The sequence below is a fragment of the Cibotium barometz genome, chromosome 15, assembly GCF_041138505.1.
Source record: "Cibotium barometz isolate CiBa-2024 chromosome 15, ASM4113850v1, whole genome shotgun sequence".
Classification (NCBI taxonomy): domain Eukaryota; kingdom Viridiplantae; phylum Streptophyta; class Polypodiopsida; order Cyatheales; family Cibotiaceae; genus Cibotium; species Cibotium barometz.
In genome coordinates this window covers 59,556,455-59,581,845 of record NC_141060.1, presented here as the reverse complement: position 1 = coordinate 59,581,845, position 25,391 = coordinate 59,556,455, and the positions used below count along the sequence as shown (strand labels likewise).

The 25,391-nt window shown below is 44.7% G+C and overlaps 1 protein-coding gene across 2 annotated transcripts in view; it reads left to right on the top strand.

Annotated features, from left to right (window-relative positions):
• Positions 1-1,712: 1,712 nt before the first annotated feature.
• Positions 1,713-25,391, top strand: part of LOC147631497 (mitochondrial import receptor subunit TOM40-1-like) — a 39,043-nt gene continuing 15,364 nt past the window's right edge. The window contains exons 1-4 of one of the 2 annotated variants that reach the window (XM_086809888.1): positions 1,713-2,112; positions 3,216-3,297; positions 3,418-3,517; positions 3,596-3,691. In XM_086809888.1, coding sequence (XP_086666014.1) covers positions 1,923-2,112; positions 3,216-3,297; positions 3,418-3,517; positions 3,596-3,691 — 468 coding nt within the window. In that variant the 5' untranslated portion in view covers positions 1,713-1,922. The remainder of the gene's footprint in view (positions 2,113-3,215; positions 3,298-3,417; positions 3,518-3,595; positions 3,692-25,391) is intronic. The other variant, XR_015267595.1, reaches the window with a different exon arrangement.

The following is a 25,391-nucleotide window of genomic DNA, read 5'->3' as shown; positions in this document are numbered from 1 at the left end:
TTTTGTCCTGGTGCCACAAGATGGACTCAAGAGAAAAATAACCAAGGCAGAGTATCACACTCGGTATAATACGAGACCTCGAGTTACAAAAGAAAATCAGGTAAATTTTCCTCTTCTATTTGATAAAAAAGGGGCTATGGTCTCAGCCTTGGACAAGAAGTATCCAGATATCAAGTGGAGACAAGATACATCACCTAGTGATGTATCCTAAAGTACGGGCATCATCTAGTGATTCTCGTACTTTAGGTGAGAAGGAACGGGTGGATGTTTTGCTATAAAGAGTATGGGAATAGATGGAGAGAGAAGGCATTTGAGGATCCTGTGCAATATTTTAAGGAAATAGAGGCCGATGGTGGTACCTCTCATTGATTGGCTTTCTATTTTGATGGATTATGAAGATTTCTCTTTGGAATGTAAAAGGTGTGTGTTCACTGTCTAAGAATTATCGCATGTGGTGTACAGTGTTTCTTCAAGGTCAATGGGATATGTTTTGTGTTGTGGAGCATAAACAACATTCCATGGCTGGACAAGTGTATGATTACAAGGACTTTCATGTGTTTTATAGTGGGCACCACACTACACAATCAAGGGTCATGATTGCAATGAAATCTCAGTTCAAGCCATCATTGGTCATGCAGGATGTCCGGGGGCGGTTCATTGTTGTGGAAGTGGAGTTTATGGATGAAACATTATGGCTTGTGGGGTTGAATGAAAGATTATGGCTTGTGGAGCTGTATGCGCCTAATGGTGTTGCATAACATCAGGACGATTTATTGTGTTTGTGCAACGCTAAGCCTGGCTTTGTGTTGGGTGATTTTAATGTATGTGAATTGCCGGAGCATGCTTCTACACCTCACTCTATTATGGATGGGCCAGAGAGGCTCTGTTTGCTGATCAAGTTTTGAAATAAGATATGTGGTCATGGCTACACCCGCATGAGAGAGGATTTACGTATGTCTCTCAACAGTACGTGGGTACAAGAGCTCGTCTGGACCAAATGTATATTTGCCAACTTGATTTGTTTCTGTGAGAGATATTGTCCATGCAGGTGGAATATAATCATATTTTGTCATATCATTTCTCTTTGGTATTGGAGATGCATAGCCATTCTGTGGATGTTTATAGACCATTATTGGGAAAGGCTCCTCTTAAGGTTAGCCAGACTTTCTTGGAGCATACTGTTTTCCATTAGTTTATGTTGTAGGTGCTACAAAACTTTCAAGGCCATGTAATCTATGTGGGGTGTCAGCTTGGGAGTGTTGTATGTTCAATATTCAAAAGCTTGCTCTCTAGTATGGGATTCATAATGCATCATAGAGAGAGAGAGAGAGAGAGAGAGAGAGATCTGAGCTATATATTGGATGAGGGTACTCTCGAGCTACACCTATGGTTTGGAGCAATTATTGAGGGTAAGCTAGTACATCACATGGCAACCATTTGGCCATTTGTAAAGTATTTTTTGGTAATATGTCTTCTATTACGAAAAAAGAAAGAAAGAGAGAGGGAGAGAGATCTCATTCTCCAGTATGTGCCTCACCCCAACATTTTGCCTATGAGAGAGAGAGAGAGAGAGAGAGAGAGAGAGAGAGAGAGAGAGCTCATTCTCCACTGTGTCTCATGCCTTAGAGAGAGAAAGAGAGAGCGAGAGAGAGAGAGAGTCCTCTGCCTCCCCCCCCCAAACACACATACTTTGTGGCACGAATTGCTTGGAGTTATGCTCTCACGTGCACATGGGTGTGTGTGTGTGTGTGTGAGAGAGAGAGAGAGAGAGAGAGAGGCGAGCTGGCAAACTAGGTCCAAAAAAGTGGGGGCCTATTTAAGTTAACCATAAACCCTGACTACCAATCTCTGGGTTTTCTTCTGTGTAAACGAAACCTAGAACCGTGTAGTTTTACACAGAAGAAAAGCTCTGGTCGATCGCCATGGGAGGCATCATAAGCACCGCCGCAGCACCGCCGCCTCCGCTCTCCCTTCCTCCGCCCTCTCCTCCAACTAGTGAAGCTGCTGCCCCAGCGTCTGTAGCAGAAGATGAAGAGAAAGGCGAGGAGAAAACGGACTGGCTTAAGCTCCCTTGCCCCGTCGCCTACGATGAAATCCAGCGTGAAGCTTATAGTGAGTAAAATCCATGGATTTTCCTATGCTTATTTTCGCAGCTCTGCTTACAGAAAGCGCTTAATTCTAGCCACCAATTTGTACTTTATCTACAGCAATGTTTTCTGAAAATCATCAAATTCTGGTAAATAGCTGGGAATCCCTAATGCTATAAGCAACAAAACATCGAGAAACTTTGCTGCCCTCAGTGGTGGTTTTTGAGGGGGCTTTTCAACTGTTTTTTTCACTACGTTTTTTTGTGGTTAAAATTTTTATAAATTAATCAAGTGGGTAGTGTGCACCTTTGGTGTGGACTGCTGCACTTAGCTAAACAAGTGTTTCAAAAGACAAACCACTATAATTAGAGAATCAAAGTATGGGTCTGTCCTCAATAATTATTGCCTAAGAACCACATGCTACATTCAAGCAAATATGCCTAGCAAGGCCTTGTGACTAGCAGGGCCTGTAGTCATGCTTTATATATGCAAAGGGCCTTGTTATCCTACTTAGTGGAACTGATTCTTTGTTACTGTGTTTTTCAGTTTAAGGAAGAGCTGGTTAGTGCCACACACTTGCGATTATGTAAACAAATGCTTGCCATGTGGCTTTGATGCATAGTTGTGTCATGTAAACAACTGCTTGCCTTGCGGCTTTGATGCATAGTTGTGTCAACTCTCCATATTGTCAATCACAATCGCGTACTTGTTTGCTAGAGGTGTATAGTGACAAATGTTATTTTATACATATTGAAATTTTAACTCCTAACCTTGGTGAAGAGTTAGGTTTGACACTTATGTAAAGGTGTGGCATCATAATGCTGTTCTGATGATGTAGCTTTATGACATTATTTTGATGGCGTGGCATTGTGCACTATTTTGTTGATGTGGCATTGTAACAAGAACTATATGACAAGGCATTGTGGTGTTTTGATGATCTAGCATCGTGATGTTTTGTTGGGGTGGGGATCGGTACTTATCTCTGTTGTTCTATGCATTCATAAGTTTGCAATGATCCCGCATGGAATACATTGTGTGTTAATAAATGTGCTTTATTGTTATGCAAATTTCATGTGAAAGAATCTTGATTAGATGGAAAATACTTATGCGGCTATTTGTCCTCTCTAGTGTCCTTGAAGCCAGAGCTCTTTGAAGGTTTACGCTTTGATTTTACCAGGCCCCTTACTCCAAAGTTCTCATTGAGTCACAGGCAAGTGTTTACTTCCTTTAAGATCCACTTGGTAGACTTGTTGCTATGTAAGCTCTTGGTTTGTGTTTGGTCACAAATATATTTCAAATATTTACTACCACACATGCTTTATCTATGCAGTCTTTCTATGGGTGTTCTAGAAGTGCCTTCACAAACGAACGAAGTGTTCAAAGTCTCAACTTCGCATTATGAATTTGGGGCCAATTTTCTAGATTCGAGGGTATGGTTGGGTCTGTAGCTTTTGCCTTAACTTTTTCCAACATGTAGTTCATATGCTCTTTTGATTGCCCTTATTCAGTGCATGCTTATTGGGCGTTTGTTAACGGATGGAAGGATGAGTGCAAGGCTGAAGTATGATCTCACGGATAGCTTTTCGGTCAAAATGAATGCTCAGGTACTTCTTTTTTTCAAGTTCTATTGATGCTCTTATTTTTGAAACCCAATGTCATTATGTGAAAAATTCAAAAAGTTTGAACTTTGGATTCATAAATCTTTTTTTCATTGCACTTGCATCTTTTGACCTTGGATTAATCATCAAAAGTAATTATTGAGATGGATGTTTTCCAAGCTTTCTCATATGCATTCAAGTAAGAGCTTAGTTTAATTGTACATTGGACATCCCATGAGGATTCCCTTTTGTGTTTGCTTTGTTGAGTTGTAACTATTTGGCCCTCCTAGCTTTTTCACATAATGGAACTTATACCTGGACACATGGAGAGATTGATGAAAGCATGGAAGCAGGGTTCATGAAGTTGGCACAGGAAAAGGCACCAGTTTTGGTCTAAATCAAGGAAAAGCAAAAAGTCAAACTGAGTTGACCACGAGCCAAGGGCACCATTGGAAAGAGGAAACAGAGCTGGATCAAAAAGCTAAAAGCCGCTTTTTCTAAAAGCAGCTCCAAGGCTAAAAAGCAAGGCCCTAAGGCTAGAAAAGCATAAATTAAGAACTTTGGCCATATTATATTAAAATATTTAAAAGAGAAAAGGCAAAAGCAAAGCATGGCAAAAAGCAGGGGTCCCCTTCAAGTATAAAAGAAGCATGTATTCCTTTTGATGATATAGATCAATTTGGTGGAGATGAAATCGGTGGAGATTAACACTATGAAGATCAACTTTGTGGAGAGTAAAAAGATGACCTCCATCATTCTCTTCAACTACACCGCCACCATCACAACACCGCCTTGTGCGGCTAGCTATGCCTATAGTGCCATTGGCTTGAAATGCCACCCTAGTGGTACAGTCGTTGCCTTGAAACACCACCATTGCCCTGAAACACCACCTCTGCCCTGTAGCGCCACTGCTGTCCTGTAGCACCTCCATCGTCTGTTGCCTCGAAGTGTTGTGCCGCCTTGGAGCGCTGCTGCCTATTGCTTTGAAGCACCGCCGCCTGTGCCACTTTGAGCAGTGCCGCCCACCAACCGTGCCGCTTGCCGGCTTTGAGCATATCTCCGTCGCCGGTTGCTTTGCCTGTGCCGCCTTGCCCCGCAACATCTCCATCTGTGCAATTGCTCGCTGCCTCTGTGTAATCATCCGCTACGCCCTATTCCAGCGGCTCCGCACTGCGCCTGTAGCGCCTCCTCCTCTTGTCTACTCGCCTACTATACCGTCTGCCAGCGCAGCCATCTACCATTTGCTTTGGCCTTGGAATACTTCATAAAATTTGTTGGTTGCACACATTCTTTGTGTGACTTTCTTTAGAGCTTGGAGATCTCCTTGGAACTTGGAACTTGGAACTGGGATTTGGATTTGGAACTTGGTGGGATTTGGACTTGGAACTTGGACTTAGGATTTGGACTAGGAACTTGGACTTGGGATTTGGACTTGGATCTTGAACGTGGAACTTGGAACTTGGACTTGGGATTTCGTGTCAGAATGCACACCGAAAATGAAGACAACTGCTGTAGAGAGCAATACACGGATGCAAGAGAGAGAGAAGCTAGTGTAACTCTGCTATATACACCAATGAAATCGCGAAATATACAATGAATAGTGTGGGGGGGCAAGGGGCCATTTTATATGGCCATAGGCAGTATACTGGTCGGCCAGCACAAACACAGCCGATAGTAGCCCATGACTTGTTCTAGCCCAATCGGCAAGTAAATGGGTAGTCGGCTAGCATATCTTTAGTCGGCCAAGGCAAAACACCAAGTCGGGTCAGAGACCATCAGTCGGCCAGCAAATGGAGGTAGCCGTCAGCCCTCCCACACCCAGAAAGAAATGGAAAAAATACATGGAAGTGAGGAAAAAATGGGGACACACCAAAACTGGGCGGGCACACCCACAACAGAGGCCTTGACATAGTGTATAGACAAGAGATGACTGCTAACACCCCCTTTTAGCTCTTGGACGTGCAACCAACCCCAGTGAGCTGGAGTGCCGGCGGAGCATAGCCCGGGGTAGAGACGTTGTGAAGGGGTCCACCGCATGTCCTCCGTCGAACAATAAAGAAGCAAGATGTCAGCAGCCAAGATCTCACGAACAAAGTGATATTGTATCTCTATGTGCTTGGTCCGGGCATGGAAGACCGGGTTTCGAGCAATAGCGATACAGTACTGGTTATCGCACTGGATGATCGTGGCCTCCTTCTGTGGAAACCCAATCTTGCCAAGTAACCTCCGCAGCCACACAACCTCGCAAGCAGCACCATAAGCAGCCCGGTACTTTGCCTCTGCAGACGATAAGGCAATAGTTGGCTACCTCTTGCTGCTCCATGAAACCGCTCCTGAGCCGAGGGAAATACTGTAGCGTGATGGATCTCCTCGTGGTTGGATCTCCTCCCCAATCTGAGTCACATCCCAAGAAGCTCAAGGAGTTCAAGGCAGGGTACAAGTCCGTGAAATTTGATGCCTTTCATGGAGAGTATGATGCCTCTAAGGTGCTTGCTTTTGTGGCTCAGTTTGATATTGCATTTAGTGAAGAGGACTTCACTGAGAAGTCCAAAATCCGTCATGAGCATGTTTTTGAAGGGGACAGCTGCCCATTGGTGGATCACTGAAAAGACCACCAAAGACTCCATTTGCACTTGGAAAGAGTTCAAGGACAATTTTATGCCCAATTTTTGCCTCCAAATGCAGAGCATACACTCACCCAAAAGTGGGATAGACTTGACCAAAAGGATAATGAGAGTGTGCAACAATATGTGAGCAAATTTTGGAAAGTTTTTGTCATGTGCATGAAAATTGCCATGGACATTCTTAGATGCTGGTCCAGAAGAGGCAGCCAGATAAAGAGTATGAGAACTAGATATAACCAGGATTATGGAGCACAGAGTGCAGATTAGCTAGTGTGGACTTGGAGAAGGACTAGGATGCACTGCCGGCTGCATGACAGAGCTATCGGCTGAACCAGATAAGAATCCAGGAGTTGTCGGTTGAGGTGGCTGCAGGCGCATCTGCATTTATGGATTTTATGATTAATGTGTCCAGTAGGCTGGCCGACTGCTGGTCGGCCAGCACTCCAAGAAGTCCAAGAGCCTATATAAAAGCGTGAGTGCTCATAGTTATAATCATTCAACTCTTTAGGAGTTGGATCCAAGCATAGGACAGATTTTGGGTGTTTACCACCTTTTTATGAAGGCAGCCTATGGCTGTAGATTAGGTATCTTTTTGTACCATATGAATATACTCAATTTCTAGCATATCTCTCTCTCTCTCTCTCTCTCTCTCTACTCTCTCTTCATGTCTGCTTTTTGCATCATCATGTTTCTAGTAGTGTTTAGGGCTGAAAGAAGATCCCCAGAGCTTCTGCGTGTTACATTGGTATCAGAGCATCAGGCTCAGCAAAGCTAAACACTAAATCAGTCCCATATGATGGTGTACAGGTCCAAGGTAGAGGAAAGTACACGGATACGAAGCCTTAGGCAAGGAGCATAGAATTGGGAAGAGCTCCCAAGAGGTTTGTTGGTGGTGTTTCACAAAGTCAGAGGGGATGGCAGTCCTGTGAGCCAGATAGGTTCTCTGGCAACGGTCCCAAGGGAGGATGGGTGATGTGAGAGTGCCAGACTCATTTCTCAGGAATAAAGGCCAAGACAGTGTTTAGAGTCGGGGCAAGAATGGATTGGGGACTAGATGGAACAAATGCATAGATCTTATTCTGAGACAGAGTGGTTTTGGAGACCGGGCCCGGTTTTCAAAGAAAAGGGTTTGCCAGGGATGGATGGATGACAGAGGAACTTTGGGAAAAGATTGGGATGATGACAGTCATCCATGAAACAGGTTGGAACCTCGTCATCAAGTTTAGCAGAGGGGGATGTCATGTGCATGAAAAATGCCATGGACATTCTCAGATGCTGGTCTAGAAGAGGCAGCCAGATAAAGAGTATGAGAACTAGATAGAACTAGGATTATGGAGCACAGAGTGCAGATTAGCTAGTGTGGACTTGGAGAAGGACTAGGATGCACTGTCGGCTGCATGACAGAGCTATCGGTTGAACCAGATAAGAATCCAGGAGCTGTCGATTGAGGCGGTTGCAGGCGCATCTGCATTTATGGATTTTATGATTAATGTGTCCAGTAGGCTGGCCGACTGCTGGTCGGCCAGCACTCCAAGAAGTCCAAGAGCCTATATAAAAGCGTGAGTGCTCATAGTTGTAATCATTCAACTCTTTAGGAGTTGGGTCCAGGCATGGGACAGATTTTGGGTGTTTACCACCTTTTTATGAAGGCAACCTATGGCTGTAGATTAGATATCTTTTTGTACCCTACGAATATACTGAATTTCTAGCATATCTCTCTCTCTCTACTCTCTCTTCATGTCTGCGTTTTGCATCAGCATGTTTCCAGTAGTGTTTAGGGCTGAAAGAAGACCCCCCAGAGCTTCCGTGTCTTACAGTTTTACTTGAGGTTACTCCTTTCATGCAACTCTCCGAAGATGTAAAGAAAAGAAAGTTTCGTTTCGGGTTGCAACCAGCCTACCGTTCGGCATCGAATTGCACCCGAAACACACTTTATAGCAGCTTATAGCATCTACTCTTGCTACGGAGCAATTGGTGCTTAAAATCAAGCAAGATCAGGGTGGTTCCAAGGGCAAAGAGAGGGCTATCCCAAACCTGCAAAAAGGTGGACATCTACCTAAAAAGAGCTTTCGGGAGGCCCATAAGGGAGGTAAAGTTGAAAATACCTCATCCAAAGATAATGGGCCAAAGAAGAACAAATTTGGCTTGACTCTCGAGCAAAGGGAGCAATATGCAAAAGAGGGAATACATGCGCCTGTATATGCCTCAATGTCTTTACGCATGCTTGGCCAAAAGAAATATCTTTCGATCATGCGTGTCGTAGGTAAAATACCTCTATGACCAGCATAAGGTGGAGCGTGACATTCTCCTATAACCTTTGGACGCATATCCTTCACCACACATAAGCAGTTATCCTTCATAAGATAACCCTCTTTGATCACATAAGAGGCATGTGAGTGACCAGCCATCAAATCAGACCATATATAGCAAAAATCAATTCCCACATGCATCACATTCCACCGTGAATGGCTTTTGCAGGTCAGATACGGATCCACATATGATAGCATTCTTGAGTTGCAAAAAGGCATCTTGCTCCTTTGAGGTCCATTTATTAAAAGTAGCTTTCTTCTTCGTGAGATCATGTAAAGGCGTGGCAATCATAGCAAAATGCCTTATAGAGCGCCTGTAATATGAACATAACCCCAAAAAGCTACGTACCTCATGTACATTTTTGCAACTCTGGCCAATTCTGAATGGTTTCAATCTTGGCAGGATCCATTCTTACACCATCCTTGGATACAAGGCCCAAATAGTATATCTCTGAAAGAAAGAACTCACTTTTCTTGGCATTAATGAAGAGTTTATGCTTCCGCAACTCTTCAAACACTGTAGCCAAATGAGTCATATGCTCTTGCTCATTCTTGGAGAAAACCAAGATGTCATCAAAGAATACACTTGTGAATTTTCGATGGGGTCGGAATATCCTATCCATCATACGATTGAATGTGGTTGGGGCATTGGTGAGACCAAAAGGCATCACCAAAAACTCATACAATCCAAAAGCTGTCTTGAATGCAGTTTTGTGGACATACTCTGAAACCACTTGTATCTAGTGATAACCACTCTTCAAATCGATACGGCTAAAACAAGTCAAGCCATCAAGCTTATCCAAGATGTCATCAATGCGTAGGATTGGAAATCGGTTCTTGGTGGTGAGCTTATTTAGAGCTCTATAATCCACACATGCGGAATGACCCATCTTTCTTTTGTACAAGAAGCACGGGAGAACAAAAAGGTGACAAGCTTGGCTGAACCAAACCTTTTTCCAAAACCTCATTAACCTGCTTCATAATATCTTCTTCTTGTGCGACACACACGATATGCGGGTTTGCTAGGTGGAGAACTACCTGGCACAAGATTTATGCGATGATCCTCCAGCCTTTGAGGAGGTAGTTCACCTGGCAATGCATCAGCAAAACAATTTTTGTATGCATTAAGAAAATTCAGTCTATCCTGAGTCAAAACATCCACATTTTCATGACTTTGTTCAATGTTTTCATCACGAACAAAAACCAAATACGCGAAAAAGACTCTTTTTCGTTGCTTTATTAATCTGGATGTGAGGTACAACTGGAATAGAATCCCCTTCCTTGCCAGCATCAATAACATGCATGCGGCCTTTATGCATAAAGAAAATTCTCTGTCTTGTACTCTTTGCTGAGCTCAAGCCTATGATGCCATGGCTTGCCAAGCAATACATCACATCCATTAAGAGGTGCAACCAATAAATGCTCATGATCAAGATAACCCTGAATATGTATGCGCAACTCCCCAATAAGTGGGATAACCGGCACCTCTTTACCAACAAAGGTAGCTTCTGCTTCAATTTGAGGCCCCTTGTCCTCAACCTCAATGCCCAAGGTGACTGCCATCTGGGTAGAGATGAAGTTATGTGTTGCACAATCATCAAACATAAATAAAGCGGGCTGATCCTTGATTTGGTCCCATGCTTTGCATACCATCCTCTCTTTACCATCATGCTTCGTGTTTCCCTACACATCGCATGCACATTTGCCTTGGGTTGCTTGTCCTCATGCTTTTGTTTGCGGTTGGGACATTGCCTAAACATATGCTCTTTACTTCCACAAGAAAAGCATTTCACTTGCCAAAAGGTGAAATTTGATAGGCAAAAGCCTCTAGGTTTGCTTCAGCCATTGCCTATTCCCTTGCAGCCATGGGAAAGCATTACTCTGGACTTCATTATGGGTTTGCCTAGATCCCAGCATGGGAATGATGCTATTTGGACCGTTGTGGACAGGTTTAGCAAGCAAGCTTACTTCTTGCCTGTCAAGAAAACCATTAAAGTTGATCATATGGTGAAGCTTTTTCTTGCTCACATATTCAAGCATCATGGTATGCCTAAGTCCATCATTGGGGATAGAGATCCTAGGACTACAAGCCTCTTTTGGAGGGCTTTATTTGATAACATGGGCACAAAGCTTGAGTTTTCATCAGCTTATCACCCCCAAACGGATGGCCAAAGTGAAATTGCAAATTCAGCCGTGTTGGACTTGTTGAAGTGTTATGTGGCAGATCAAAAGAGTTTGTGGGAGAAGTATCTTCCACTTGTAGAGTTTGCCTACAACAACACAGTTCATGCCTCCACGGGAAAGGCCCCGTTTGAGATTATTTATGGCAGAGTGGTCTTGCCACCCATCCTTCGTACAAAGGATGAGATTTTTGGAGCTGATGAGTATATGCGTGACTTGGATGTAGCCTTTGCTCAGGTGCGGACAGCCATTGCAAGGTCACAAGACAAGCATAAGAGGGCTGCCAACAAGCATAGAAGGGACATGCAAGTCAAGGAAGGTGATTGGGTATTGCTGAAATTTGAGAAAGCTAGGCTTCGGAAGAGGCTAGGACACGAGAGATCATATCCAAAGCTTTCTACCCGATACTATGGACCCTTCAAAGTGGTTGACAAGATCAATGAAGTGTCCTTCAGGCTTGCTTTACCCAGCCATTGGAAGATTCACAATGCTTTTCATGTGTGTCTTTTGCAGAAGTATGTGGGGCCAGATCCAAAGGAGCCTGTCATAGAAGATCCGCCAGAAGTTGATGAGCTTGAGGAGATCCTTCAGCCAGAGCAGATTGTATTTCACAAGGAGAGAAAGTTGCTACATAGGAAGCTTTCCAGGAGATACCTTGTGAAATTTAAAAATTATTTGCCAATTGATGCAAAGTGGGTAGACGAGGATTATTTTGCTGACTACCCTCAGCTTTTGCAGGCATATCTTGAGGCTTTTAAGTTGAGGACAACTGGGTCCATCTCCATTTCTTTAGCCACTTCTATGGGACTGTTGAAAGAGTGCACAGAGCGGAAGCAAAGGGGCACTAGAATGTGCTGAACAGAGAGTGCAAGAGAGAGAGAGAGAGAGATATGGAGCAAACTATGTTGAATATACTGAAGCAAAACAATCCCAAGCAAGAGACACTACAAGTCTCATACGCAAATCTCCAGCAAGAACCCGTTCACGAACATAGTGATAGTGAATCTCAATGTGTTTTGTATGAGCATGAAACACAGGGTTTTTGGCGATGGCGATGCAACTCTGATTGTCACACCAAAGAAGAGTAGATCCGACGGGAGGACAACCAAGTTCCTCCAATAATCTCCGCAACCATATCGCCTCACATGCAGCATAACAAACTGCACGGTACTCCGCCTCGGTAGAGGAAAGCACCACAGTAGGTTGCTTTTTACTGCTCCAAGAAATGGCTCCAGACCCAAGTGTAAAAACACAACCAGTGGTCGAACGCCGAGTATCTGGATCTCCAGCCCAGTCTGAATCAGACCATCCAACAAGAGTGCATCCTTGGCCATAGAAGATGCCAAAGTCCAGAGTGCCACGCAAGTACCGAAGAACTCTGAGAGCACACCGCTAATGCTTAAAATATGGAAAAAATACCAGATAAATCCTAGTAAATTCCCTAAGGCGTTTGGGATGTTCTAAATGATGCACAAGCATATGAATGCATATTATGCAAGATGCAGAGTTCTTTCTGATGCAAACCTTAAGGCTTCTACTGACTCTACATGCATGAATGATTCTCTCCAAGTGGGTTAAGGGACTTGACTGACAGACTGACCTACTAAGGCTGAGGAATGACATACGTAGCTTGTGCCTGACTTATCATGGACTGAGGATGTACAATGGGGTCACGACATACGACAAATATCATCCTACTGGGTTCTAATAATGTACAAATGTTGCACTGTTGATGATGAGCCAGTTTGTCACCATGCACTGAGTGCAGAGTGCATGTGACATCTCCATTGTGTCTTGATTCCACTTTCTTCATTTCTCATACCTACTATGGATGTTAATGAATTAAGTGTGTTTGAAAGCAAAGAATTAAAGAAGATACTGTATTTGTTTCAAGATGTATTTCCTAAGGAACTGCCATCAGGCTTACCACCTGAAAGGGCAGTAGATTCATATTGACCTAGTCCCTGGTGCTCACCCTGTTAGTATTCCACCTTACAGGATGAGCCAAGCTGAGGAAGATGAGTTGGCCAAACAACTCGAAGATTATTTGAGGATGGGCCAGATCCGCCCAAGTAAATCACCTTGGGGTGCACCTGTGTTACTCAGAAGAAAGAAGGACAACACCTGGAGAATGTGTATAGATTACAGGAGATTGAACAAGCTGACAATTAAGAACCGTTATCCTCTCCCTAGATCAGATGACCTGATTGATCGGTTAGCCGGAGCGAAGTATTTCACGAAGATAGATTTACATACTGGCTATCACGAGATACATATTCATGAAAGGCATGTCGAAAGAACCACCTTTCGGACTAGGTATGGCCATTACGAGTTTCTCGTATTACCTTTTGGGTTAACCAATGCTCCAGCCACTTTCCAACAAATGATGAGTGATCTTTTTCGTGAACATTTGGGCAAATTTGTGGTTGTGTTTCTGGATGATATTTTGATATATAGTCGTACTCTTGAGGATCATGTTAGTCACCTCACGATTGTCTTAACTATTTTAAGACAGAATCGACTATACGCTAATTAAGTAAATGTGAGTTTTTCATGACAGACATCATTTACTTGGGACACAAGATCACTAGAGATGGATTGAGCATTGACTATGACCGAGTTCAGAAGGTTCTGGCCTGGCCTATACCGTAGACAGTGAAACTACTTCATTCTTTTCTCGGTTTTGTTGTTTTTCTTCGGAAATCTGTGCGGGAGTACTCTCAGCTCACACTACTGATGACCGACTTGTTGAAAGGTCGTGGACGTAAGTCGAATCAGCCTATCACTTGGAATAACGATCTGGATATGGTCTTTAGACTTTTGAAAGATAAAGTCAAGGAAGCACCTAGGTATCTTAGCATTACCCGATCCTAGTCGGCCTTATGTTCTTGAAACTGATGCCAGTGACTATGCAATCCGGGCTGCTCTATTTCAAGATGGTAGACCTGTTGCTTTCGAGAGTAAAAAGCTAGATGACACTCAATTTCGTTGGCCAACTCTTGAGAAGGAGCTTTATGTTGTGATTCACGCTCTCAAGGTTTGGAGACATTATTTATATGGCTCTAAGTTTGTGGTATTGACTGATGATCAGTCAATCAAGTATGTGTGATGTTGTGGTAGATCGCTTGACAAAAATGGCTAGATTTTTACCGACACGGAAGACCATTACGGCTACGCAATTAGCACGGCAGTTTATTGAGCAATTGTTTAGACTGTACGGGTTACCGCAGGACATAGTCAGTGATAGGGACTTTAAGTTTACCAGTGATTTTTGGAGACTTGTTTTTGAGAAGTTGGAAATAACTTTGAATCCGAGTTCCTCAAATCATCCTCAGTCTGAGGGCCAGACTGAAAGAGTGAATTAAATTTTGGAGGATATGCTTCGAGCATATGTATCCAAAAGATAGAGTTCATGGGAGGATTATCTTCCTATGTTAGAATTCGTATATAATAGTACTAAGCATACGAGTACAGGTTTTAGTCCTTTCATGCTTATATATGGTTTTCAACCTAGATTACCTGTTACAGTGGGATTCTCAGGACTTCAGCATGATGCAACACGTAATTTTTTGTAAGATATGCAAGAAATGTTACAAGTTGCGAAAGAATCTATTAGAAGTACTCAAGACAGAGACAGATCTTATTCTAATAGACATCGTTCACCCAGAAAGTTCTTTGAAGGAACAATGGTGTATTTGCGAGTTCCGAAAGATTCCGAGACTTTACGGACAGGTCGATCTCCGAAATTATCTCCTAAATACTGTGGACCATGTCATATTACACGACGGATTGATTCAGTCGCATATGAATTGGATTTGCCTTCTCGTGTGAAAGTTCATCGTGTATTTCATGTCAGTAGACTTAAGGAAGTACTGAGTGGAACAGACCAGTTAGTTACTTCTCAAGAAATTATAGATGTCCAGGACATGACATTTATTCCACACGAACCAGAAAAGATTCTTGGATTTCGTGAAAGAAGATTGCGTAATACACTTATCACGGAATACAGGATCAAGTGGAAGGATCGTGTTGAGGAGGACGCTACATGGGAGACATTGACTACCCTTCAGAGAGATTACCTTGGCTTTTTAGTGAGCTCTTAGAGGAAGGGGTGTATGTCATGTGCACAGTGTGTATCTACCGTGTGCTACACGCACACAAGACTAGTTTTGAGGTTTGGGGAAGCTTGGAGCTAGGCAGGCTGATTGGCGAGCTGAGATAGGGATAGACTAACAGGCGGGCACCCAAGTATGGACGGGCAGGTGCCCAAGTGTGGACGCCCGATGACCGGCCAAGAGTCTATAAAAGGGTGGCCAAGGTTAGTCATTAGCATATAGAGTCTCGCGTGTCTTTGTGAGAGCTCTATGGTCAGGAGTCTGGATTTAGTGCAGACGTGCACCTGCTTCATGCAGCCAAGGCCGACAGCAGTCTCGAGGCCCGCGAGGGTAGCTTCGTGGCGGTATGGGACGTCATGAGGTAGAGATTGTTCGGTACGTCCATCTAGTTAGCTCAGCTCGTGGCTCGGTGGGGACAACCAAGACTTGTGGGCTTGCCCACGACTGTCAAGGTTGGGAGGTGAGTCAGGCTTGCACCCCCTTCACGTTTGTTTGGTTTGTTTGCAGGTTTAGAGTCTTGTACCAGGAGCGTTCTACGAGGTGATCCTATGGGGATTTGACACTGCTTCAGACCATATAAAGGCTTCTTCAGCCGGTATACATGATCGTGTTTACGTGGAACAACAAATTCCGGCAGTTGATCAACATAAACCTCCTTTGTAAGCTCTCCATTCAGGAAAGTCGACTTGACTTCCATCTGGAAAATGGGCCATCTATGATGTCCTGCAAGTGCAAGAACGGTGCAAATGGTAGTCATCTGGGCCGTCGGAGCGAAGGTCTCATTGAAGTGGACTCTAGGGCGCTGAGCATAACCCTTGGCAACCAACCTCGCCTTGTGCTTGTCCAAGCTACCATCAGCTCGGAACTTCGATTTGAAGATTCAACGCACACCAATCACCTTATGCTGCAGTGGCCGAGGCACCAAAATCCAAGTGCCATTCCGTTCGATAGCATCCAGCTCTGCCTGCATAGCACGACGCCAAGGCTCTGTTGGAAGGTTGGCGATTTTGAGCTTGTGATCTATGGCTAGAAGGTGCCTTGGATTATCCCATAAGTGGAAGCATGGGAAGTTGAAGAGCCATATATAGGCTAGAGTGGCACCTTGTCATAATCATCTCCTCCGGCCGGTGTTTTGGGAGGCAGCTCACCGGGAGATGGGAGCCCGGTGGAGGGATGCTGCAGTGCCCATTGGGGGTGTTTGTGGAGCTCGATGGTGATGCGTCTCCTACGTGCGTTAGTCTTCCTCTGCGCATTCTCACATGGTATCAGAGCCCGGGCGCGTGTGGTCCTGGGCGACCCCCTCGCGCCTCGGTGGCTTGCGGAGCTCGAATCGAGGGAGGGTGTTGGAAGGTTGGCAATTTCGAGCGTGTGATCTATGGCTAGAAGGTGCCTTGGATTATCCCATAAGTGGAAGCATGGGAAGTTGAAGAGCCATATATAGGCTAGAGTGGCACCTTGTCATAATCATCTCCTCCGGCCAGTGTTTTGGGAGGCAGCTCACCGGGAGATGGGAGCCCGGTGGAGGATGCTGCAGTGCCCGTTGGGGGTGTTCGTGGTGCTCGATGGTGATGCGTCTCCTACGTGCGTTAGTCTTCCGCTGCGCATACTGACATGGTATCAGAGCTCAGGCGCGTGTGGTCCTGGGCGACCCCCTCGCGCCTCGATGGCTTGCGGAGCTCGAATCGAGGGAGGGTGTTGGAAGGTTGGCGATTTCGAGGTTGTGATCTATGGCTAGAAGGTGCCTTGGATTATCCCATAAGTGGAAGCATGGGAAGTCGAAGGCCATATATAGGCACCTTGTCATAATCATCTCCTCCGGCCAGTGTTTTGGGAGGCAGCTCACCGAGAGATGGGAGCCCGGTGGAGGGATGCTGCAGTGCCCGTTGGGGGTGTTCGTGGAGCTCGATGGTGATGCGTCTCCTACGTGCGTTAGTCTTCCGTTGCGCATTCTGGCAGGCTCATGTGAAAGAGCCTTGTCCACAGAAGTGGGATCAGAAGGACCATTAATGATGGTAGACATAAGAGCATAATGAACAAACATGTTGCTCTCATGAACTTGTTTCCCTGTGTAACTCTTTAAGAGCGCCGGAGAGAACCAGGCGGAGGAGCAGAAGGAAGCTCACGTAACCCAGAATCACGAACTGTCTGATAATACCATCCAGGCACAGATCCGCTCGAACTCGCCGCAGGAGGAGCAGGGTCATCATCATCTGACTGAGAATCCTCAGCTGGAGGTGTAACAAAAGCAGCGGGAGGAGGAGGAGGAGGCGGCGGCGGAGAAATGTAGGAGTCTCGTCGAACACCACATCACGACTCACAACAACTTTGCCGGCTAGAGGATCATAAAGACGATATGTCTTGGACACAATGTTGTATCCGAGAAAAGTCATGCGCTGAGACTTCGAGTCCAACTTGGAGCGATGCTCCTTAGGCACATGAACATACGCCGAACACCCAAATATCCGGAAATGAACAACGGAGGGCTTCTCACCATGGAAAGCCTCATATGGAGTTTTATCTGGAAGAGCAGCAGTAGGAGACGTGTTCTGAATGTAGACAGCAATGGAAGCCGCCTCAGCCCAGAAACGTCGAGGTAATGAAGAATGCTCAAGCATAGCACGGGCCATCTCCATAATGGTTCTATTCTTCCTCTCTGCAACTCCATTCTCTGATGGAGTATATGATGTAGTAAGCTGTCTCTGAATGCCATGGGTCTTGCAATATTGCTTAAACTCCTGGGATGTGAACTCACCCCCTCCGTCGGTCCTGAGAGCCTTAATCGAGTGACCGGTCTCTTTTTCCACCTCAGCTCTCCAATCACAGAAGTGCTGAAAAGTCTCATCCTTGGTCTTCAGAAAGAAAACCCAAGTATATCTGGTAAAATCATCCACCATCACGAGCATGTACAACGCCTTACTGAAAGACGCGGTACTCATAGGACCACGTAAGTCTGCATGAATGAGAGCAAGTGATGTCGAAGATCTGTGTGTCGCCTCCTTCGGAAAGGCGGCTCGGTGTTGCTTCCCCTGTAAACAAGAGGAACAAGCAGAAGACAGAGCCTTGATGGTCGGTAATCCCTCAACCAACCCATCCTTCGAAGCTCGCTGCAGAAGCTGATAACTCCAATGGCCAAACCGAGCATGCCAAAGAGCAGAAGAAGCACTAGAAGAAAGCAGAGTGGTCAACTTGTAGAGACCACTATCTTGGACTCCTTGAGCCAAGATGCTACCAGTCGTCTTATCACGAATGGTAATCTCATCACGAGAAAAGATCACCTCCGCACCCTGAGCTGTAAGAGCACTCGCCGACAAAAGGTTAAAAGCCAAATCTGGAATATACAGAACGTCAGAGAAGTACCTCTTGTCCTCAGAAGAGCGGAAGATGGGTATAGTGCCATGTCCATGCACGGGGCACGGAAGAAGGATCACCCAGAGTGATCTCGCCAGACCAGGCAGTGAAGTCCTCGAACCAATCTCGATGGGGTGTCATATGAGCAGTAGCACCGCTATCAACAATCCAAGACCATGACTGAGAAGTCACAAGAGCAAGTATACGTCGAGTACTTGCTAAGAGAAGGATGCCATCATCCTTCTTGGGTTGAGACACCGCCGTAGAGGAAGAGTTCTTTGTTGCTTCATCACGCTTCTTCTTGTGACATTGGGGTGACTTATGACCCTTCTTGCCACAATAATGACATTCAATGTCCTTATTCTTTGAAGATTTGTTGTCTTTATCCTTGTCGGAATCCTTGGAGTTCTTGTCAGAATCCCCTTTCCCTTTCTTTTGCTAATTCTTCCCTTTATCTCGCGCTGCCAAAACTCCATCAGGGCCACCAGAGGTGCTAGTCCGCTCCTCAAAGCGAGACTCAATCTGCATAACGGAGGGGAGAACTTCCTCCCAAGTAACTGGAACAGGACCAGGAGAAGAAACAAGAGGTTGAAAGTATGCATCAAACCTCTTTGGAAGTTTGGAGAGCAGCCGAATAGCCATGTCCTCTGTGGAGATGTCTTTGCTACAAACAGCAAGCTCGTCCCGGAGATCTTTCATCTTCGAGATGAAAGCAGATAAAGATGGAAAGGCAGAAACTGATAAGTTCATAAGTTGCTTTTCCAATGCCAAAATCCGACTTGGAGACTTAATCTCGTAGAGATATGCAAAAGCCTTCCAAACTTCATGTGCAGCGTCTGTTGTACGCACATGAGAGAGAACAGAATCCTGATAGTTCAACATCAGAAAGGAGAAAACGCGTCGATCATTCGACTGCCAAAGATCAATCTGTGCTTGAGTCGCACCATCGGAAGCAAGGGTGGGAGGGGTGGCATTGGCCGGTGTAACAAGCCAATCCCAAAGAGCCATGCCACGCAAGGCCGATTTCACCTTCACCTTCACCTTCCATAGGGTGTAGTTGGAACCATCCAACTTTGCAGACTCAGAGAACATATGAAGAGAAGTCGGTGCAGCCATCACAAAAGCTTGGGCTCAATCTCAAGAAATATGCACAAACTCTGAAGTAGAAGTGTCCTCCACAGGTACCAAGAGTGCCAGCCTGCAACACCAAAGACCCCCTCTGCAAAGGAGAAAGCCCATTGGAGAGGAAAACGCAGCAAACAAAAGGCTGCTGTCCTGAAAAAACAGGCTGCCTATGTCCCAAACTCCAGTTGGAAAAGAAAACGCTGGTCAAAGAGTACCTGATGGCTGTGTTGATGAAGCCAATATGAAGGAAAAGCGACCAGCAGGGTGCTGTCCAGAAAACGCAGCAGCAAAGGGCTGCAAATCTGTGAGAAAACGCAGAGGAGAGGGTGCTGAAAATAGGGCTGAATCTGGGGCAGCAAAGAGGTTGCTAAACCGGGAGTGATGATACCATGAAAGAGTGCACAGAGTGGAAGCAAAGGGGCACTAGAATGTGCTGAACAGAGAGTGCAAGAGAGAGAGAGAGATATGGAGCAAACTATGCTGAATATACTGAAGCAAAACAGTCCCAAGCAAGAGACACTACAAGTCTCATAAGTGAGGGAGCAAATAGGTACAAGACTGAATGAACAATGAGAGGCCAACACCTCCTATTTATAGTTGAGGTGAGCTGGCCGACTGGAGCTGCAAAACTGACCGACTGGAGCTGCAAAACTGGCCGAATGAGAAAATGCCAAAAAGGCTGGGAAAAATCCCATAAAAATACATAAAAAAGGGGTGGCCAGCCCACAAGCAATTGCCATGCAAAAGGGACCAAATGGACACCATAAATGAGCAGAAACTGGGGATGAATGTGCTAACAATTGTCACTCCATAGAGCGGCCAGATTTGTGTCATGTTCACATGGGGCCAGGCCAGTGTCCCATGTGAAAGGGCCAGTCTTTTGGTGTCACATGGACGGGAGCCAAATTAGTGCCACCCATAGTTGTTGGGTACAAAAAGTTCGACTCGGTACGGTACGTTCAAATACAGTCTCGGAACGCACCGCTAAATTTTAAAAATAAAAATACGGTGGAGGTACGGTCCATTAAAAAATACTTAAAAATATAAATATAGATGCAAAACTTAGAGAAGTTACAACTTACAACTTACCCAAAACATAAAAATTTAGAGGGAGAGGCTTGAGTCTTGAGGGGGAGGCTTGAGCCTTGGCCCTTGAGGAAGAGGGAGAGAGCCTAGAGGGGACTCAGGGGAGAGGATAGACTCGAGCACTTGTGAGGGGAGGGTTGAGCAATGAGAACTTGTGAGGATGGGGTTGGGGGAGGGCCTATTATATAGATAATAGGGAGAGCCTAGAGCCTCAAGCCTCAAGCAAAGACAAGTTGGCAACCAAAGGGCCAAGGCAAGCAAGCAAGAGGCCCAAAAAACGGCGATCAAACGGCTAGAAAATGTAAAAAAAAAACGGCTAAAAAAACGGTAACCTCTGAACCGAACTGAAGAACCGGATCAAACCGAACTGTATCGAATCGAACTGAAATGAACCGAACTGTTCGAATCAAACTTCTGCGGTGGTTCGCGAACCGAGTGCAACTATGGTGTCACCCGTGTGTGACTAGTACTACGTCACACGGACAGGAACCAGTTTCGTGCCACCCGTGTGTGATCTGCTTTGTGCTATATGGATGGGAGCCTGTTGGTGCCACCTGTGTATGGCCAGGATGGCGTCTTACCTATGGGGCTGTCTCTCCATAGGAAGACCAGGACATATATTTATATTTATGTCGCTCCAGTTTTGTGCTCGACAGGAACTTTTTGTACAAGTTTCATGAAAGAGAGATTTCGTCCATTACATGTGCACATGCATTTATGACTTCATGCATAAACTTGTTTTTATATGACTTGTTTACGTGTGTTTGCTTGTTATGTTGTGCCAGTACACTGGACGGGGACGTTGGAGTACTGTTTGTTGACTCGTCGTTGTGGCGTGTGAATAGGTGGTAAGTATTACCATTTTTCTTTTTTTAAAATGTAAAATTTATAAGTTATGGCCAACTTTAATATTTATAAGCCAATGTGTTCACACACATTTAAATTAGGTGCTGGACATTACCTTTGTAGGATGCCCATGAGCATTTTAAATAACCCTTAATATTGTGTAACCTTTAAAAACCTTTGGATAAGCTTTTGCATGAGATAATTTAGTAATTTTCCCACGTGGGAGGTGGCTGGTTGTATTGTCTCCATCGCCTGCTTCTCCATGGGCTGAATTCTGTATTTTTATCCATCGCCTGGCCTTGATTTTGCTATTGTTGAATGTGTGAATCTATTGAACTGTACCTGCTCTCAGGCTGTAACCGCCTCCTGTATTGCTGCTTGTGTGTTGAATCTGTTGGGCTGCACCTGCTGTACCTCTTCACACGTGTGCTGAATCTGTTGGACTGTACCTGTTGTACCCCTTCACACGTGTGTTGAAACTGTTGAATTGTATCTGCTGTACTTGCCTTGTATTCGAATTGTATCGACTGTACTTGTTGTACCAGAGTGTATCGGTTGTATCAGATCGTACTTGATTGTACTAGGTGTTCTCATGTTTCTTATTTGTGTAAATCTAAAATTTGTTAAATTAAATTTAGAGAATTCTTTAAGTTTTGTGCAAAGCAGGAACAAAGCATGTTTATACTGACCATGCTTAGGAAGTTTTCTTGGTGTGGTTAGTATTTCCCTGTGTGATGGTGTTAACCGTGCTCTCAGAGCTTCTGAGAGCGATTGAAGGTTAGACACACTAGGGAATTTGGGAGCAAAGCTTATTTGGGAGAACCAAGCCATGTTCTCTTCGTGGTGTACCCCTTGGCTTCTTGTGTTAGTATGGGCGTGCCTGTTGGTGCACGGTCTTGGAAGACCAGTGAAAGGCAGGTGTGCACCGAGTGAAGCTGGGAATGTGCATGTGATTTGAGACTTCTCTGACCAACACAACTTTATCGACTTGAACTAATTTGTTTGAGTTGTATTCACTCCTTATGTGGAGAAATCTGGCCTATTAGGCCCGTGACACTCCTACATATAAATACTCCAAGAAATTCAAATGTATTGAGAGGGGGGTCGGTCCTTTCCGGTCCCAGTGTTGGTGTCGTGTATTTTGGTATTTTCAGTATTTATGTTGCTAATGTTGTTTCCATTGTTAACTTTAGTTAAGTGTTCTAAATATGTGTACATTGTCTTCCGATCTGTAACCGCTCCCTACTGGAGGCCTACAAATCGGAAGACAAAATACACATTTTTAGAACACTTAACTTACGTCAACAATGGACATTATTAGCAACATGAAAACTGAAAATGACCAAAAACACTTGACACCAGCATTGGGACTGAAAGGGCCGGTCCCTCCTTAATACATTTGTATTTCTTGGAGTATTTATATGTACAAGTTTCACGGACCAATAGGCAAGATTTCTCCTCACATGGAGTGAATACAACTCAAACAAATTGGGTTCTTGTCAATGAAGTTTGGACAATCGAAGAAGTTCCAAATCACAAGCACACTCCCTCCTTGACTGAGTGTACACCTGTCTTTCACCGGTCTTCCGGGACCATGCACCAACAGGTACGCCCGTATACCAGCACAGACAAAGGGGTACACCGTGGAGGGAACATTGCCTAGTTCTCCCAGATAAGCTTTGCTCCTAAATTTCGTAGTGTGTCTAACCTTCACTGGCTCTCAGAAGTTCTTCACTGGCTCTCAGAAGTTCTGAGGGCACGGTTAGCACCACCACACAGGGAAAAACTAACCACACTAAGAAAGCTTCCTGAGCATGGTCAGCATAAACATGCTTTGTTCTTGCCTTGCACAAAACTTAAAGAAATCTCTGAACTTAATTTAATAAATTTTAGATTTACACAAATAAGAAACATGAGACACCTGGTATAGCAAGTACAATCTGGTACAGTAGATACACTCTGGTACATCAGATACAATTCAGGTACTGTAGGTACAATTCAGGTATAGCAGGTACACTTCAGGTACTGTAGGTACAATTCAGGTACTGTAGGTACTATTCAATAAGTATAGGGTACAGTCCAACAGATTCAGTGCATAGCAGGTTGAGGTTCACACGTGAATTTAGCAGCCAATTCAGGGCCAAGCGATGGAGAAATTGTAGAAATCAGTTCATGGAGAAGCAAGCGATGGAAAGAATGTAGCCAGCTTCTCCCACGTGGAAAAATTACTAAGTTATCACATCTAAAAGTTATCGAAAAGTTTTAAGGGTTACACAATATTAAAGATTATTTAAAATGCTCATGGGCACCCTACAAAGATAATGTCCAGTCCCTAATTTAAATGCGTGTGAACACATTGACTTATAAATATTAAAGTTGGCCATAACTTATAAATTTTACATTTTAAAAAGGAAAAAATGGTAATACTTACCACCTGTTTACACGCCACACCGACGAGTCAGCAAACAGCACTCCACGGTACACTAGGGGTGTTCCCGTCCAATGTACTGGCACGGCATAACAGGCAAACACATGCAAACAAGTTATGCAAAAAAATAAATTTATGTATGCAGACATAAATGCATGTGCACATGTAATGGAGGAAATCTCTCTTATGAAACTTACACAAAAAGTTTCTGTCAGGCACAAAATTGGCGCCACAGAAATATAAATATATGTCCTGGTCTTCCTATGGAGTGACAGTCCCATAGGTAAGACGCCATCTTGGCCACATACACGGGTGGCACCAACAGGCTCCCGTCCATACAGCACGAAACAGGTCACACACGAGGGGCACGAAAATGGTTCCCATCCATGTGACGCAGTACTGGTCACACACGGGTGGCACTAATCTGCTCCCGTCCATGTGACACCAAAAGACTGGCTCTTTCACATGGGACACTGGCCTGGTCCCATGTGAACATGGCACAAATCTGGTCACTGTATGGAGTGACAATCCCATAGAAGTGGCTCCAAAAATGGAGATGGACCAAATGGTGACATTCCCCCGAGCTTCTAAACAGTTGTCCTCAACTGAAAAGCCTTAAGATATGCCTGCAAAAGCTGAGGGTAGTCAGCAAAATAATCCTCGTCTATCCACTTTGCATCATCAATTGGCAGATAATTTTTAAATTTTACAAAGTATCTCTTGGAAAGGCTCCCATGTGGTAACTTTCTCTCCTTGTGAAATACAATCTGCTCAAGATGGAGAATCTCCTCTAGCTCATCAACCTCTGGTGGATCTTCTGTGACAGGCTCCTTTGGATCTGGCCCCACATACTTCCACAAAAGACTCACATGAAAAGCATTGTGAATCTTCCAATGGTCGGGTAAAGCAAGCCTGAAGGACACTTCATTAATCTTGTCAACCACTTTGAAGGGTCCATAATATCGAGTAGAAAGCTTTGGATATGATCCCTCTTGTCCTGGCCTCTTTCGAAGCCTAGCTTTCTCAAATTTCAGCAATACCTAATCACCTTTCTTGACTTGCATGTACCTTCTATGCTTGTCTTAGGAGCCCTCTTATGCTTGTCTTGTGACCTTGCAATGGCTGTCCGCACCTGAGCAAAGGCTACATCCAAGTCACACACATACTCATCAGCTGCAGAAATCTACTCTGCTCTAACAAGTAGGATGCATGCTTGTGTAGGCTAAGTAAACACATTAGTGAGTTGGAAGAGGTGTTACAGCCAGAGCAGATTATGTTTCACAAGGAGTGTAAGCTTGCAAGTGGCAAACTTCAAAGATGCTACCTTGTGAAGTTCGATTGGGTCGGAGGTTGGGCCCACGAATACCTACTAAAAACCCTTCTTTACTCTAGCCTTAATGGGGCCAGCTTAAAAGGGGGCGGTTCCTTACTCTCTAAGGTGAAAGAGGCGTGCGGAAGCCTGCTCGGATACGAGCTGGAGGCCTACATGCAGAGGGTTCTATGCCACCCTATCCTCCAAGAACTTGCGTCTTTCCAGCTCTCCCTGGGACGGAGGGATTATTCACCCATGGATGCTAAATGGATGGATGAGGTATACTTCCAGGAGTATCCGCTAACTTGCAGGTGGTAAACTTCAAGACGCTA